Source organism: Somniosus microcephalus, chromosome 23 (assembly GCF_052327205.1).
Source record: "Somniosus microcephalus isolate GS21.2 chromosome 23, FLI_Smic_1.0, whole genome shotgun sequence".
NCBI lineage: Eukaryota > Metazoa > Chordata > Chondrichthyes > Squaliformes > Somniosidae > Somniosus > Somniosus microcephalus.
This window is the reverse complement of record NC_141009.1, coordinates 25,862,295-25,876,769: the sequence shown is the minus strand read 5'-3', so window position 1 is coordinate 25,876,769 and position 14,475 is coordinate 25,862,295. Positions and strand designations below refer to the sequence as shown.

Genomic DNA, 14,475 nt, shown 5'->3' with positions numbered 1-14,475 from the left:
AGGTGAAACAGCGATTTACTTGTACTTCTCGCAATCTAGTATACTGTATTCGCTGCTCACGATGCGGTCTCCTCTACATTGGGGAGACCAAACGCAGATTGGGTGACCGCTTTGCGGAACACCTCCGTTCAGTCCGTAAGGGTGACCCCGAGCTTCCGGTCGCCTGTCATTTTAATTCACCGCTCCATTCCCACTCGGACCTCACCGTCCTTGGCCTCTTGTATTGTTCCACGGAAGCTCAACGTAAACTCGAGGAACAGCACCTCATCTTCCGATTAGGCAGTCTGCAGCCTTCCGGACTCAATATAGAGTTCAACAATTTCAGATCATAAGCTCGGCCCCCATTTCATTTTCTCTTGTAATTGTTCCACTCCTTTCCCCCCCCCCCCCCCCCCCCTTCCTTTTGTTTCTCTCTCACACCTGGCAGCTATCTTTTGCCCTGCCAGTACACTTTACACCTAATCCCAGCCTATTACCATCTCGTCTAGCTTCTAATCTCTTTTACTTCTTTTGTTTCTTTTATTCTTTTGTCCGATCGCAGCCCTGCCTCCGATGTAGTTTCTTTTCTTTCCAGTTTTAAAGAAGGGTCCAACCCGAAACGTCAACTCAAATTTCTCTCCACGGATGTTGCCTGACCTGCTGAGTTTTTCCAGCATTTTCTGTTGTTATTTCTTTTACTATAGTGTTCGGTTATCCGGAATTTTTTATGAACCGGCACCACGTCGGTCCCGTCCGTGCTGGAATAAAAAATTTTTTTCCTGTAATTGAGAAGGTGGGTGAACTAAGGACATTAGTAAAGTGGAATTATAGTTCCTATGTCATGTGCAGCAGAGATGTTGCCTTTTGGCTGTCAGCTTGACCTTGGCGGTTCAGGAACCTGGTCGGGCGGTGTGGTTACTTGAAGCACAATCTTGTTCTCTTGAGGTATTGTTGGCTGTGGTTGTGTTGCTGCATGTGAAGTGATGTTTTTGATGAGTTACCTCTGAAGTGGTTTGTTGACCTTGGATGAAAATACATTGAGCTTGACTGGGTCTTCTGAGGGTTGGTGTTGCCATGTCATACTGGAATTGGAGAGTATCTTCTAGGTGTTGTGGTGCAGATGCCCTTATCCTGGTGGAAAGACCTGATGGCTGCAGAGGTGCATGTGTGGTGAGTGTCCTCCAGCAAGGCGTTTAGCTTGACAGGGAATTGTATCATAAAATTGATACCCAAGTTCTGGAAGATTGTTTTATTGCTGTTGAAGGTCTTCCACCTCTTTGGGGAGAGAGAGAGAATGTGTGATTGAGTAGTTCCAATTTTTCTTTGGCTTTGGCGCAATCTATAATGGTTCTTTTGTATTGGAAAGTATGAATGTGCTACTGGAACATTTTGGGCAAGTGGAAACTGGGATGAGCGTCCTTCGTTATCTGTCCATTCTGCTGTCAAGATCCAGGGGGCTTGTGTACAATGGTCTCTAAAAGGGATGTTTTCTTTTCCAGACCTTTTGGGTTGTCAAAGTGAGCATGTTATGATGATGTCCTCAGTTATGGAGGCCATCTACATTTTCTGCTAACTCTTGGTCTCTGGCCTGGAGGTCGGATGCTTTGATTCTTAGTTCCAGTAAGCTTCTGTCGTCCGTGAGATGAGCCCCTATTCATCACAGATATTCAATCAAGTGTTTGCAGTGTGAAGTTCAGAGCTCAGTATGTATTATGCCGACGATACTCGTCGTGGTATTGCAGTTTATTGATCTCAACTTGTAGATATACATGGTTCACCAAGTCCTGCTTAGGGTCTGTTCTAAGTCTTGTTGTTTAGTTGTGGTTTATGGTAAGGGCGGCTCCATTGCATGTGGTGTAGCGGGAGGGGGATACTTGAGATCTGGGTCCAATTTGCTGTTTTGGGACAGAGGTCCCTGCTTTCTTGCACTGGTGTTTAAGGCCATGACACAGACTTGCTGTACCTGGATAGTAGATGGCTGGTTCAGACAAGGACTTTGTATTTAAACGGGAGCATCACAGAGCTCATTGCTCACACTGTTTCCCTGTTCACGGTGCTATTGTGGTGATTACTTGATTTCTTTGTATTTGGAGGCAATAAGTTTCCACACTGCATCTTCCTTGATATGGGCAAAATTGTGAAGGTCATATTGGGAATCCTCGGCAAGCAACTCCATATTAGCAGCACAGACATATTGTGCCACTGCAAAAATAAACAGCATACAACAGCTGGATGGCTGCAATGCTGTATGATTGATCTTGTTACAAGGCGATGAGAGTTCAGATCTTTTATGTCTACTGGTTTATTAAGTAGGGAAGGTGTAATCCATTTTACTGTGGGTTAGTCCAGAGTGTAGAGGCAGGAGACAGGCTTGAGGGAGTCTTTATAACTCTGGTAAGGATAATGTAAATGAGTTCTGCATTGAATATGGCGTTCGAGTCCTGATAGTCTCACTGGGTGTAAAGTGAAAAATATTCTATTCTCGGGCATGGTCCTTCATTCCTTTTGTATATTGCTCCGTATCTCGAACTGTTTAATAAATGGTTTACTTTTGTCTGCAAAACATACTTTATAACCAAGTGGGTTCTTTCCTACCCGTGCCCCCAGGTAAACTAAGTAGGTGCTGAGCAGGGCACTTTCTTTAGTTGTTGCTATGTTTCCCTTTCTAGGTAGTCACACAGCAACAGAATGCAGTAACCAGAAAGTCTGATTTGGTGGAATTCAGATCCGCTCCCCTGTGCAGTCTTTTGCTTTCCAAGTGTTCATTGAACTAATCATGATTAACAGCAAGCCCATGTGACCAAGATGAAAGGCTTTTTTCTTCTTTTGTTGTGAGAGACTGATCGTATCTGACCACCTACATCTGTTCCCAGTAACTCTCGCATGAAAAGCTGGAACTGAATTTTCTGGTTTTTTTTAAAGTAATGTTATTCAGGACTGTGCACGCAGTTTTTTTTAGGGCCCAGTGCACCTGCTACAGTTGTCACCCCCCTGCCCTCATCCTCTGTTCCCGCAGCAACGGATCATGGTTGTGCTGCTGCAGCCATTAAAGCATCTTGATAACGACCAGTGTCAACAACGATGAATACTTGTCTGTCTTGGACTCAAATAAGCCAGAAAATAGTTGATGACTGAAAATACTGCATTTTTGCCCATGAAACTAAAATTTAGTCTAAATTTCTTGTAAACGTTGCAACTTTAAAGAAAAAATGACTATAAAGTGCTGGATCAAAGCAACATATGTGCAGAAAGTAAGGCAAGTCCTGATAATCAGAACTTTTAACTTCCAAATTACAATATCCCCAGAGTGGATGGATATTTGCTGCTTAAATCTGATTTTTGTTTTTAGAGCAAATGATTTCTGTATTTAAAACTACCACCCACAAAGTGGGATACACGTAATACTGGTATTCTTAAAGCAATGTTGTCATGTATAGGAACAGTGTATCAATAGAAATTTGGGTTAGAGGAAAGAAAGTGGCTCTGATGGACAACAAGCATGTTGGTGCTTGTTACAGGATGTGATCTGGATATTGTTTTTTTGAGTTACATGGACAATTATTTTTTTTAATGGCTGTGATACAATGCAAGTTACAGCATGCTTGCTATGAAGTAACTATTATTACAACATGCACCAATATTCTCATGGTCTTTGTAAGCTTACCTCTAACTCAAATTTTTATTGGTACGCTCTTGCACTTGGTAAAGTGCTCTGAGAATACCACGGTTACAGGTTCTCTTTCTTGTAGACAACAGTTTCACGTACAGAAATCGTTGTTTTCTTTAAAAAAAAAATTTAAAATTCACTTTTTAACTGAACTTCATGTAACCATGGAGGATTGATGCCACTTCTTTATATTCCCATTTTAGCCACAACACAAGACAATCTAGATGACAAACTGCGTAAATTTGAAATTCGAGACATGATGGGGCTGACAGATGACAGGGACATTTCAGAAACTGTGAGTGAGACCTGGAGCACTGATGTCTTAGGAAGTGATTTTGATCCAAACATTGATGAGGACAGACTACAAGATATTGCAGGTAAATAATTAACAGTTGATGGAGAATTTGATCGTAGATCAGCATTTCTAGTAATATTTTGTAATGGGATTCTAATGTCTGGCCTAACATCGCTAAGGTATGTTTGTGCATATCCTTGTAAACACACTATTTTAGCATGGTAATTGATGTGTTTTCAATTTGCTATAGAAAAACACAACACTGAATTACATTAATTAACTCTGATTGTACTCTTAATAAAGAGGCGTGGTAAATTCTCCAGTCTAATGTATGATGAATAGCAAGTGATTAACAGAAACAGTTGTGCTGTGTGCCAAAATATGTGCCTGTTATGTAAGCAATCATATTCAACAGGGTGGCCTTGGAAAGATTCTTTTGCTTCGTTCATTTGATTGATTTTCAAATTCGTTGAAAATATCAGAATTTTCACTTTTTGCCAGTTACACATTTGATAAAATAGTTTTGTTAAATAACGTTTCCTATGGGTGTTATGTGGCAAAACAAATCTGGTAGTCAACTTGACAGTGGTAACCTTGAAGTGCACAACTTGTAATTCAAGACACTAACGTCCTGAAATAGCCAAAATAAAATTATTTACAACTTCTTTCAGTGCAGTTGTTGAATATGATCGCATGGACATCACTTTTCAGCAAGCTGAAGTTGGTGTATTCTATCTATCACAAGAGTCGGATGGCTCTCGTATGAATTTGGAAGGGAAGTGTGGAGAAAAATCAGTTGGATGAAACCGAAGTCCTTATGCAGGAAACTTTGTGCTATCCGGCACCGACGGGACCGAGCTGCTGCCGTTCCCTCAAAACTGCCGGACACACCAGAGTTAATGTTGAAACATATGGAGATTTTCATCTCCGTATGAATCAACAAACCCTGTAGCAACAGCCTCTAAACAGTCGGCAAGCATCTCTGTAGTGTCTCTAGCTGAAGTTGTTGCTTAGCTACAGACCTTAAAGAGCTTGACTGTTCAAAAAAAGCAAAGAAAAGAAACGAAACGAAAAGAATAAAAAACGGCTCCTGATTTTTGCCGGTGGCTCGAGCTTGCCAGATGGTTCGCCTCTGGATAACTCAAAGTTTCCTGTATAGGAAACATATATACTGTGATTTCCTTTCTTTCTCAAGTGTCAGCCTTGGCTCAATGGTAGCACTCTCGCCTGAGCCTGAATGTTTATGGGTTTAAGTCCCACTGCAGAGAGTTGAGCACATAATCTTGAGTGACACATCAGTACAGTACTGAGGGAGTGCGGCACTGTCTGAGGTGCTGTCTTTCGGATGAGACATTAAACTGATGTCCCGTCTGCCCCCTCAGGAGGATATAAAAGATCCCATGGTACTACTTGTAGAAGAGCAGGGGAGTGCCCCTCAGTGTCCTGGCCAATATCACTGAAAAACAGATTATCTGGTTATTCTCATTGCTGTTTATGGGACCTTGCTGTGCACAAATTGGCTGCTGCAATTCCCTCCATTGTACTTCATGGGCTGTAAAGCATGTTGGGTGCTATATAAATGCAGTGCTTTCTTTCTTTATGCTCCAATTCCCCTCTACCACACCATTTGAGCCAGCCCTGGCAGATTGCAGGAAAGTAGCCTGGGGTGAAGCATCAGCTGACTTAGATTTACTTTTTGCTGTAAATGCATGTCTACCTGCAACCCGGTAACGCCCCACATGGGGAATCACAGGCCCAAGCACATTTTCCCACTTGTGGCCCATTGTATTGAAGCACTGATGTGCTGTGCAGCTGTGCCCCTATAGTACTTCAAAATGAAGGAAAACTATACATAACGCATTCTAAATCGTAAACTTCAGTATTAGTTCTAATGGAATCTTCACTGGAAACTTTTCATTACTGTTCACGAACAATGTAACTTTTTTTAAAAACGTCATATTAAAATACAACTGTCATTTGCCGAATCCCTACAGTGTGATTGACCTTGGTTCTTTCTCATTTGCATCCAGCATTTTTCATGCTTTTAGATTGTGTTTTGGGATGCTTATGTCATTAACTGAATTTGCAGCAATTTCCTTATGTGTTTCTCTAAGGGATAGCATTATGAGATGCACATTAAATCTCCATTAATACCTCATTATCCCAGTGATAAGATTACCATGATAATGAGGCATAAATTCTAATTGTTTCAGATCTTGTTGTGCCTCTCATTTAATCATATACCTGTATTTGTCTTCAGTAAGCTTTAAATTGGGAGTGCTTCTGGTGACCTGAAAATAATGCTCAAGATGCTGAAAGCAGATCTTTTATCGAAAATGTATGAGTAAATAATGTTGCAAAAACTGGCAGCTGCTTCTTTCTGGGATTCAGAACCATGGATACAAATATGGAACCTGCACCAGTTCAGATTTAGCACATTGAAATATTTATTTTATATCCAGAATTGCTTCAGAACAGAAGAATAGTCTTAAGAACCTAAGAATTTAAGCAAGAGACAGGGCTAAACCAACTAGCATCCTGTGGATTGGGTCATGTTTCAAACCCAACCAGACAACCTTATCTCCCGCCTTCGTTCTTTTATTTCCCGCTAATTTAAAAATCTGCCTTTTCTTTTTGAATATTTTAGTTCAGTATTAAGGACACTCGTTTCATAATTTGGCAACTGTGATATTTATACAATCCTCTGGAAATCCAAGTGCTTTATGCTTTCAGCACTCAGTTTTCAAGGGATAGTATATTTTACAATATGGTAAAACTGTGAATGTTTGTATTATTAAACTTGCTGAACTTAATTATATATTTAAAATATGCTACCACTACATTTTTTAATTGGCTCAGTGCAGTTCACAAGCAGAGGGTTTTAGTACCAGTACTGAAATTGGTGCCAATAGCAAATGATCTGGCACACAAATTGTGATCATGTTTTACTTGTGTACGAAGCGGATTTGCCCAGTTATGTTTCTGTAACTTCAGTATTTTTCCAGTGTTAGTCTTGGTATGCACCTATAGAAGGGATCACATTCAAGAGCCGGTGTGCTGTTCACGATCCATGTAACTGCTGAGGATTGAGAGAATATTGGGTGGAGTGAGGACAGAATTAAAATTGTCTTGGATCACTCATATTTGGAGGTAGCCTAATCGTGTCATTCATGTAGAGGGAATTATTCAATTCATCTTTAACCTGTGATTTCCTTTTTTTTTAAATATGCTGTTCTTGTTCTGTGTTTTAAAAATAAAATTGGCCCTCTTATCTGTTCCCTTCATGGTTTAAAATATTTCTTTCCTGTCTTTGTTCATATAATATTTTTTAAACTTGGTTGAGCTTTTTAGATTTGTCCTACCTCAGTGGTGGATGACAAAATGACGACGACCCTCTCCTTCAATGCTGTAAAACTAAAATGATCCCAGATTGCCAAGCGTGCCTTTTAACTCAATTGTAATATATTGGGTATGATGCAGCAAGTTATTCCTTTGTACAAAATCTAGTGTTTTTAAACTTAACATGGATGTGGGTACTTTAAATGGTTAATCCAAGTTACACGACCGATGTCTGATGGTCCAACTGGATTAAAAATCCAGCAGTGTGCACAGAACAGGACAAAATACCACTTGCTTCAGATTGCGAATGCTGTTGACTTGTAACATATCTAGAAGTGACTAATGTAAAAAATAAAAAAAAAAGTGCTTTTTGTCGGGATTTTGATGCTGCTATTTTCAGGGGGATTTCAGAAATCGTATAAAACTGCTGCTGAAGAAAAGAAATGACAAACCATTTCTATAAGCTTTTCATGTTCTTAAAGATTGTCCAACCCACCCTCAGCACAATATCTGATATGTAAAGAATACTGTTGAGTGGTATGCTAGCTAAGAAACAATTAATTTTTCTATGTACTAGGTGCAGCAGCAGAGAATATGCTGGGTAGTTTGCTAGGTTTACCAGGTTCAAGTTCAGTGCTACTTGACCCCTGCACGGGGTCAACAATCTCTGAGACAACGAGCGAGGCCTGGAGTGTGGAAGTTCTGCCAAGTGACTCAGGTGAGTATGCCATAATAATTTTTTTCAAGCATCCCATTATTAGAAGTATGAACAAAATATATTCATATTTATAAAAAAAAAAAAAAAAAAATCTTCCTGTGGCTATTAATGCACTTCAGTTACAGTTAAGACATGAAAATGAATATTAATGGTTTGCCATGAGATTTTGACTTTCAGCTTTGAGCATCTGATGATTTAGCTTTGTTTATGAATTCTACTGTCTGTCCTAGATGGCTGTAATACATGATAATTGTACTTTGTATTGTGGAGATGAACCTTTTTCATCTTGCATGGATTGAGTTTTATGCTCTTTCTATGTTGAAATTGCCTGAAATAAAGGTTTACTGTGTATGTTGCGGAGAGAATGTGAAAGCAATTTAGCGGTCCCATAAAACTTTGCACTGATTTGCTGTAATTTTCTAAAACTGATTTGCATTTAAGGTGGCTGTACGCCTTTACCTAATCTAAATTAAATTGGCTTCAGTACACTGAATTGGGAGAGAGACAAATCTGGCACATTTACAACCACAGATGCTCATGTCCAAAAGGTGTCGAACCAGATGTTTGTGCCTCTTTTATCTAGCTGTTTATAAGTTAAAGGGGGAAAACAGTGAATTTACAGAAACATAACAGAATGTAAAATTGAAGATTGTGGGTCTGGTTACAATTATGAAAATAAGTATCGGAGCCTAAACCAGATGCTGTTTGGCTAAAGTGAAGTCAAGAAATATTTGAGGCACTGCACTGGGTAATGTTGTGAGCACCACTGCAGCATTTGGAGCCAGTTATTTGCAGCTAGACAGTGTCCCCTGACCTTTGCTGTAGGTATTGATACTCTTGCACAATAACTGAGTTAACACAAGCAAATGAAAAGGAATTGCTCTCACATAACCCAGTAGAACACTGAACTCTAAATCCAAGGTCACAAATTTCGGTCCCAAGGTTGACTTGGCTTGCCGGCCAAGTTTTATCGTTTGTCCAGGGAATGAGGAGGAGATAAAGAAAATTAAATTATTGTCTCTTTTGAATCACTGACTTGTAGCCTATTGAAAAATATTATGACAAAAGACATGATAGTTAATATAAAAATATTACTTTACAGAAGCCACAGATTTGAAACAGGAAGAGCGGCTGCAGGAGTTGGAAAGTTGCTCGGGACTTGGTAGCACTTCTGATGATACAGATGTGAGAGAAGTGAGCTCACGGCCCAGTACACCCGGACTGAGTGTTGTATCAGGTATAGTACAGTGGAACATTGTGATTAATTGTTCTCAGTATACAAGTAAATATTGCAAATAAGCTTAAAATAGTCAATCTTAAAAATTAGACCGTTTTTAATGTAAGGTGACATTTTCTTCATGAAGTCCAATCGCAGTACTTACATTTCAGAATTAATGCCTTTTAGGCTTTTTACACTATTTAACAGGCATCAGTGTAACTTCAGAAGACATACCTAACAAGGTCGAGGATATACGGTCAGAATGCAGCTCCGATTTTGGAGGGAAAGATTCTGTTACAAGCCCCGATGTGGAGGAAATTGTACAAGGTAAAGAAAGGTGTTTTAAATATTAAACCAATGCATAAATATTTGGAATAATAGAAATCAGACTTCATGGGGGTGGGGGGGGAATAAAACAAGAATGTCCGACTGCAGCTAACAGTTTCTAATTTTTGGGACCGTTAAGCATCTTCAGATGTGTTCTTCTGTTGTTAACTCTCCTGTCTACTGATGGCAAATTCTGTTTGGTTCGGGCTGCAAGATTTGTGTTACCTGGAGTTAAGTTGTGTATTTGCTAATTCTAAGCACCAGACTGGCATTTCAGTTGTTGAGCAAGCTTCAGTTATGAGCTTTTTGAAATCTACGCACGCACGTACGTGCTGCATCATACTCCAAGTGCACAATACCAGAACCAGAATGTCTGTGGCTTCTTACTTGACCGTCCACAGATAAAGTCAGGGTTCTGATCTGCAGCTTGTAACTGACCCGAGCATTCATTATGCTTCAGCTTGTGTAACTCGAGCAGCCGTATAAGTTTGGTGAACGCAACTTATAATCATACTTTTTTTTCATTGTGTGTTTACAGGCGCACATCAGATGACCTCTCCACTTTCCCAGACAGACGCATTGCTTGCAATGTTTGATCCACTGTCTTCTGATGGTAGGTTCCTATGTTCTTACAGTGCATCTTGTAGTGATGCAGGTCTAATAGTAGCTTCTTTCTGTTGAGAAAAAGGGTTTACCTGCAACTCATTGTTTAACAAGATGCACCTATTGATAAATTACAACTTGTTTTATTGTGATATATTTTATATATGATCCCATAGAAATCTCAAATATTAACCAGTAAAACCATTGAAGTAAAAATGAAAAGATAAAAAATAATATACAAAGAAAAAATCTGTGCTTTGGGACAAGGAAGTTGTAATTTATTATGTTGTGCCTCTGTTTTAAGTTTTTCTCTCGTTAGATTTCCTTGCACCATCTCCCCAATTGTTAAGTGGGTAGGCCTTTCATAATGCTGCTCTTTACTTGACAGCTGAAGGTGCAGTAGAGAAGCCCTGAGTGAATTTTTAAAATTCATTTTATTTCCTTCCTCTTGGGAAGCACTTGGCTTCTGCTTGGTGCTTTTTCTAATGACCTTGCAGAGATTGAGAACTTGTGATGTGGGGAATCAGAGCTCCCGTGGGTGATGCTATTCCACGGCACATTGGTGCAGAGTTTGACTATAAATTATAGAGATAGAAAGTTAACATTTATCATCCAAGTTGAGTAATATTACAGTACTGTTAAAATAACAGGCACAGTATAAAGATGGACTTGTTCTATGCATAAGAATGTAGAGTACTGGGAAAGACTTATGGTCCTTCAAATCACTCCATGGCTTCGCCCCTCCCTATCTCTGTAATCTCCTCCAGCCCCACAACACCCCCCCCCCCCCCCCCCCCCACCCAGAGATATCTGCGCTCCTCTAATTCTGACCTCTTGAGCACCCCTGTTTTTTTAATTGCTCAACCATTGGTGGCCATGCCTTCAGCTGCCAAGGCCCTAAGCTCTGGAATTCCCTCCCTAAACCTGTCTACTTCTCTACCTCTCTCTCCTCCTTTAAGACGCTACTTAAAACCTACCTCTTTGACTAAGCTTGTGGTCATCTGCCCTAATTTCTCCTTGTGTGGCTCGGTGTGAAATATTGTTTTATGACACTCCTGTGAAGAGCTTTGGGATATTTTACTACGTTAAAAGCGTGATATAAATACAAGTAGTTGTTGTTCTGACCAGACCCAAGAAGCAGACAATACCATAAGCCATTCTGTCTCGCACCCTTCAGCTGTCTTTCTCCAAACTAACTGTCTAGTTCCCTCTTTAATTTACCAACAGAATCTGCCTACCTTGCTTCCCTAGGCAGTCCATTCCATGCATTGACTACCGTCTTTGTAAAGTAATTAATTCTGAACAGTCTGTTTACCACTTATGTGCTTCCTTGTAGAATTTGTGACTGACATAAACTCATTATTATAGTTCAATTTGTCTACACTCAAGAGGATCTGTTTACTTCAGTAAGATCTCAAATTGGAACACATTCAATTGCTGCAGTCTCTCCTTGTGGCTGAGGTGCTTAAACACGGCTATCAAATTGGCCATGCTTTGCTGTACCTTCTCCAAAGTCAGAATTTTCCCACGATATAGTATGGCAACCAGAAACGTATACAGTACTTCCCTGCGACCAAGGCTCTACCTCTGTCAAGATACCCAAATATCTTATTTGCTTTCTTTACTGCTGCGACACAGTATACTGATGGTTTTAGTGATTTATCTACTGGTACCTCCAAATTTTTCTGTATGGGAAATCCACTACAAATATCCTACTTCTAGGAACCCTCACCTACAAAAAACAGTCTCAGTAAAATTGCTCTAATTGCAGAAGACAGAAATAGCAGCTTCGCAGTCTGCAATCTGATGACACAAATAGATATCTGAAGACTTTGGGAACCCCTTTGCTACTCCACATAGCTCAAAAAAGCTTAGGGTCCAGACAGCCACTGCTTAATTTCCAAATCATTTATGTACATTGTAAATGGTTTTTATTTTCTTCAAATAATAATAGTTAGTCTAACCTGGCAACTGTATACAGGAAACTTTTTTTTTTTTATCCGGCACCGACGGGACCGGCGTGATGCTGGTTTGCTGGTTGATCAAAAATTCCGGATTACAGAGAGGTATACTTACCAAGGTACGAGAGCCCCGGTTACACGGCACTTGTGCAGGAGTCCCGGTTACATGGCCACAGATCCAGGAGTCCCTGTTACACGGCCACAGATCCAGGAACCCCGGTTACACGGCCACTAATATATAGTATTTAAGGTGCCGGTTAAAAGAGAGTTTCCTGTATTTGATAAACAGATGATTGCATCAATCATGATCTCTCAACCAATTAAGTGTATGCTTCTAGACATTTCACTGTGAAGTACTCTAGGCTATAAATTTTCCTTTTGAATATGCTACCAAGCGTAGCTTTAAATAGTTCAAGCAGAGGTTTGGCTCTAACTTTATAGGCAGTAATACGGTCACTCTTTATATAAAAAAAAAAGATACTGAACTCCACTTGTAGGGGATGTGGTTTGTCCAGGCAAAATTGAGTAAACTGAACAAACTGAAGTAATGGAGAGGGTTGATGAGGGTAGTACGGTTGATGTGTATATGGACTTCCAAAAGGCGTTTGATAAAGTACTACATAATAGACTTGTTAACAAAATTGAAGCCCATGGAATTAAAGGGGCAATTGCTGCATGGATACAAAATTGGTTATGGGACAGAAAGCAGAGTGTAGTGGTGAACGGTTGTTTTTCATAGTGGAAGAAAGTGTGCAGTGGTGTCCTCCCGGGGTCAGTGTTGAGACCTGCTCTTTTTGATGTATATTAGACTTGGGTATGCAGGGCATAATTTCCAAGTTTGCGGGAAATGCAGTAAACAGTGAGGAGCATAGTAACAGACTTCGGGAGGACATCGACTGGTGAAATGGGCAGACACATGGCAGATGAAATTTAACGCAGAGATGTGTAAAGTGATTCATTTTGGTCGGAAGAATGAGGAGAGGCAATATAAACTAAATAGTACAATTTTAAAGGGAGTGCAGGAACAGAAAGACCTGGGGGTGTACGCACACAAATCTTTGACGGTGGCAGCACAAGTTGAGAAGGCTGTTAAAAAAGCATATGGGATCCTTGGCTTTATAAATAGAGGCAGAGAGTACAAATGGAAGGAAGTTATGCTGAACCTTATAAAATACTGGTTAGGCCCCAAATGTAGTATTGTGACCATTTCTGGGCACTGCACTTTAGGAAGGATGTCAAGGCCTTAGAAAGGGTGCAAATGAGATTTACTAGAATGGTACCAGGTATGAAAGACTTCAGTTACGTGGAGAGACGAGTGAAACTGGTGGTGGTCTCCTTTTGAGCAGAGACGGTTAAGAGGAGATTTGATGGAGGTGTTCAAAATCATGACTGTTTTGAGAGAGTAAATGAGGAGAAACAGTTTTGAGTGGCAGAAGGAGACCCGAGGTCACAAATTCAAGGTAATTGGCAAATGAACCAGAGGCGACATGAGGGGGAAAAAAATTATACAATGAGTTGTTGTGATCTGAAAAGCACTGCCTGAAATGATGGTAGAAGCAGATTCAGTACTAACTTTTAGAAGGGAATTGGATAAATACTTTGAGGGAAAGTGCTGCAGGAGATTGGGACTAATTGGATAGCTCTTTCGAAGAGCTGGCACAGACACGATGGGTTGAATGGCCGTCTCCTGTGCTGTATCATTCTATGAACCACATCTGCCTGAACCAAATATGTTAACAAATGTGTGTTTCTTCAGTTTGTTTGGGAAATTGTAAGTCCCAGATTCCAGGTTTAGAATATTGAAATATTTCTCTGTTCCCCAAAAAGGAATTTCAACATTTGTACGTTGTGATTTCATGCATGGTGGACCTGATTTGTCGAATTACTCTGGATATCTGGACAAATATAGTCTACGCGGATAGGTCTGTATGCCTTGATTGACATGTTTTTTTTTTATTCCCAAAATTCTCAGCTTCAGCCATACCATCAATAGTCAGGCCTAAAGTGCACTATGCAAGACCATCACACCCACCGCCAGACCCTCCAATACTCGAAGGTGCTATAGGGGGCACTGATGCCCGATTGCCAGCCTTTGGGTCCCATATCTGCTGCCAAACTGAAGCTGAGCTGCTCAAACAGAGACACTCCTTTCCAGAAAGGCTAGTACGCAGCAGAAGCTCTGATATTGTTTCTTCATCTCGCCGTCCAATGAGTGATCCTGGATGGAACGTACCAGGTAGCAGACGGACAGGGAATGAGGAGCTGTTTGCAGCTGGGGCAGCGACTGTCGGAACCTGTGGGCCAACTTCATCTCCAAGCAAAGACTCCCTAGTAAGGTCTAGTCTCAATGTACAAGTATTTCCTGTT

General features: G+C 40.4%; 1 protein-coding gene across 11 annotated transcripts in view; it reads left to right on the top strand.

The window, feature by feature from the left end:
- The window catches only part of gapvd1 (GTPase activating protein and VPS9 domains 1), a 132,138-nt gene that overhangs the window by 78,235 nt on the left and 39,428 nt on the right, over window positions 1-14,475 (top strand). For 6 of the 11 annotated variants that reach the window (XM_085965631.1, XM_085965633.1, XM_085965630.1 and 3 more), the window contains 6 exons: window positions 3,850-4,023; window positions 7,858-7,998; window positions 9,101-9,235; window positions 9,404-9,544; window positions 10,083-10,157; window positions 14,081-14,439. In XM_085965631.1, coding sequence (XP_085821757.1) covers window positions 3,850-4,023; window positions 7,858-7,998; window positions 9,101-9,235; window positions 9,404-9,544; window positions 10,083-10,157; window positions 14,081-14,439 — 1,025 coding nt within the window. The remainder of the gene's footprint in view (window positions 1-3,849; window positions 4,024-7,857; window positions 7,999-9,100; window positions 9,236-9,403; window positions 9,545-10,082; window positions 10,158-14,080; window positions 14,440-14,475) is intronic. The other 5 variants (XM_085965636.1, XM_085965635.1, XM_085965632.1 and 2 more) reach the window with 2 other exon arrangements.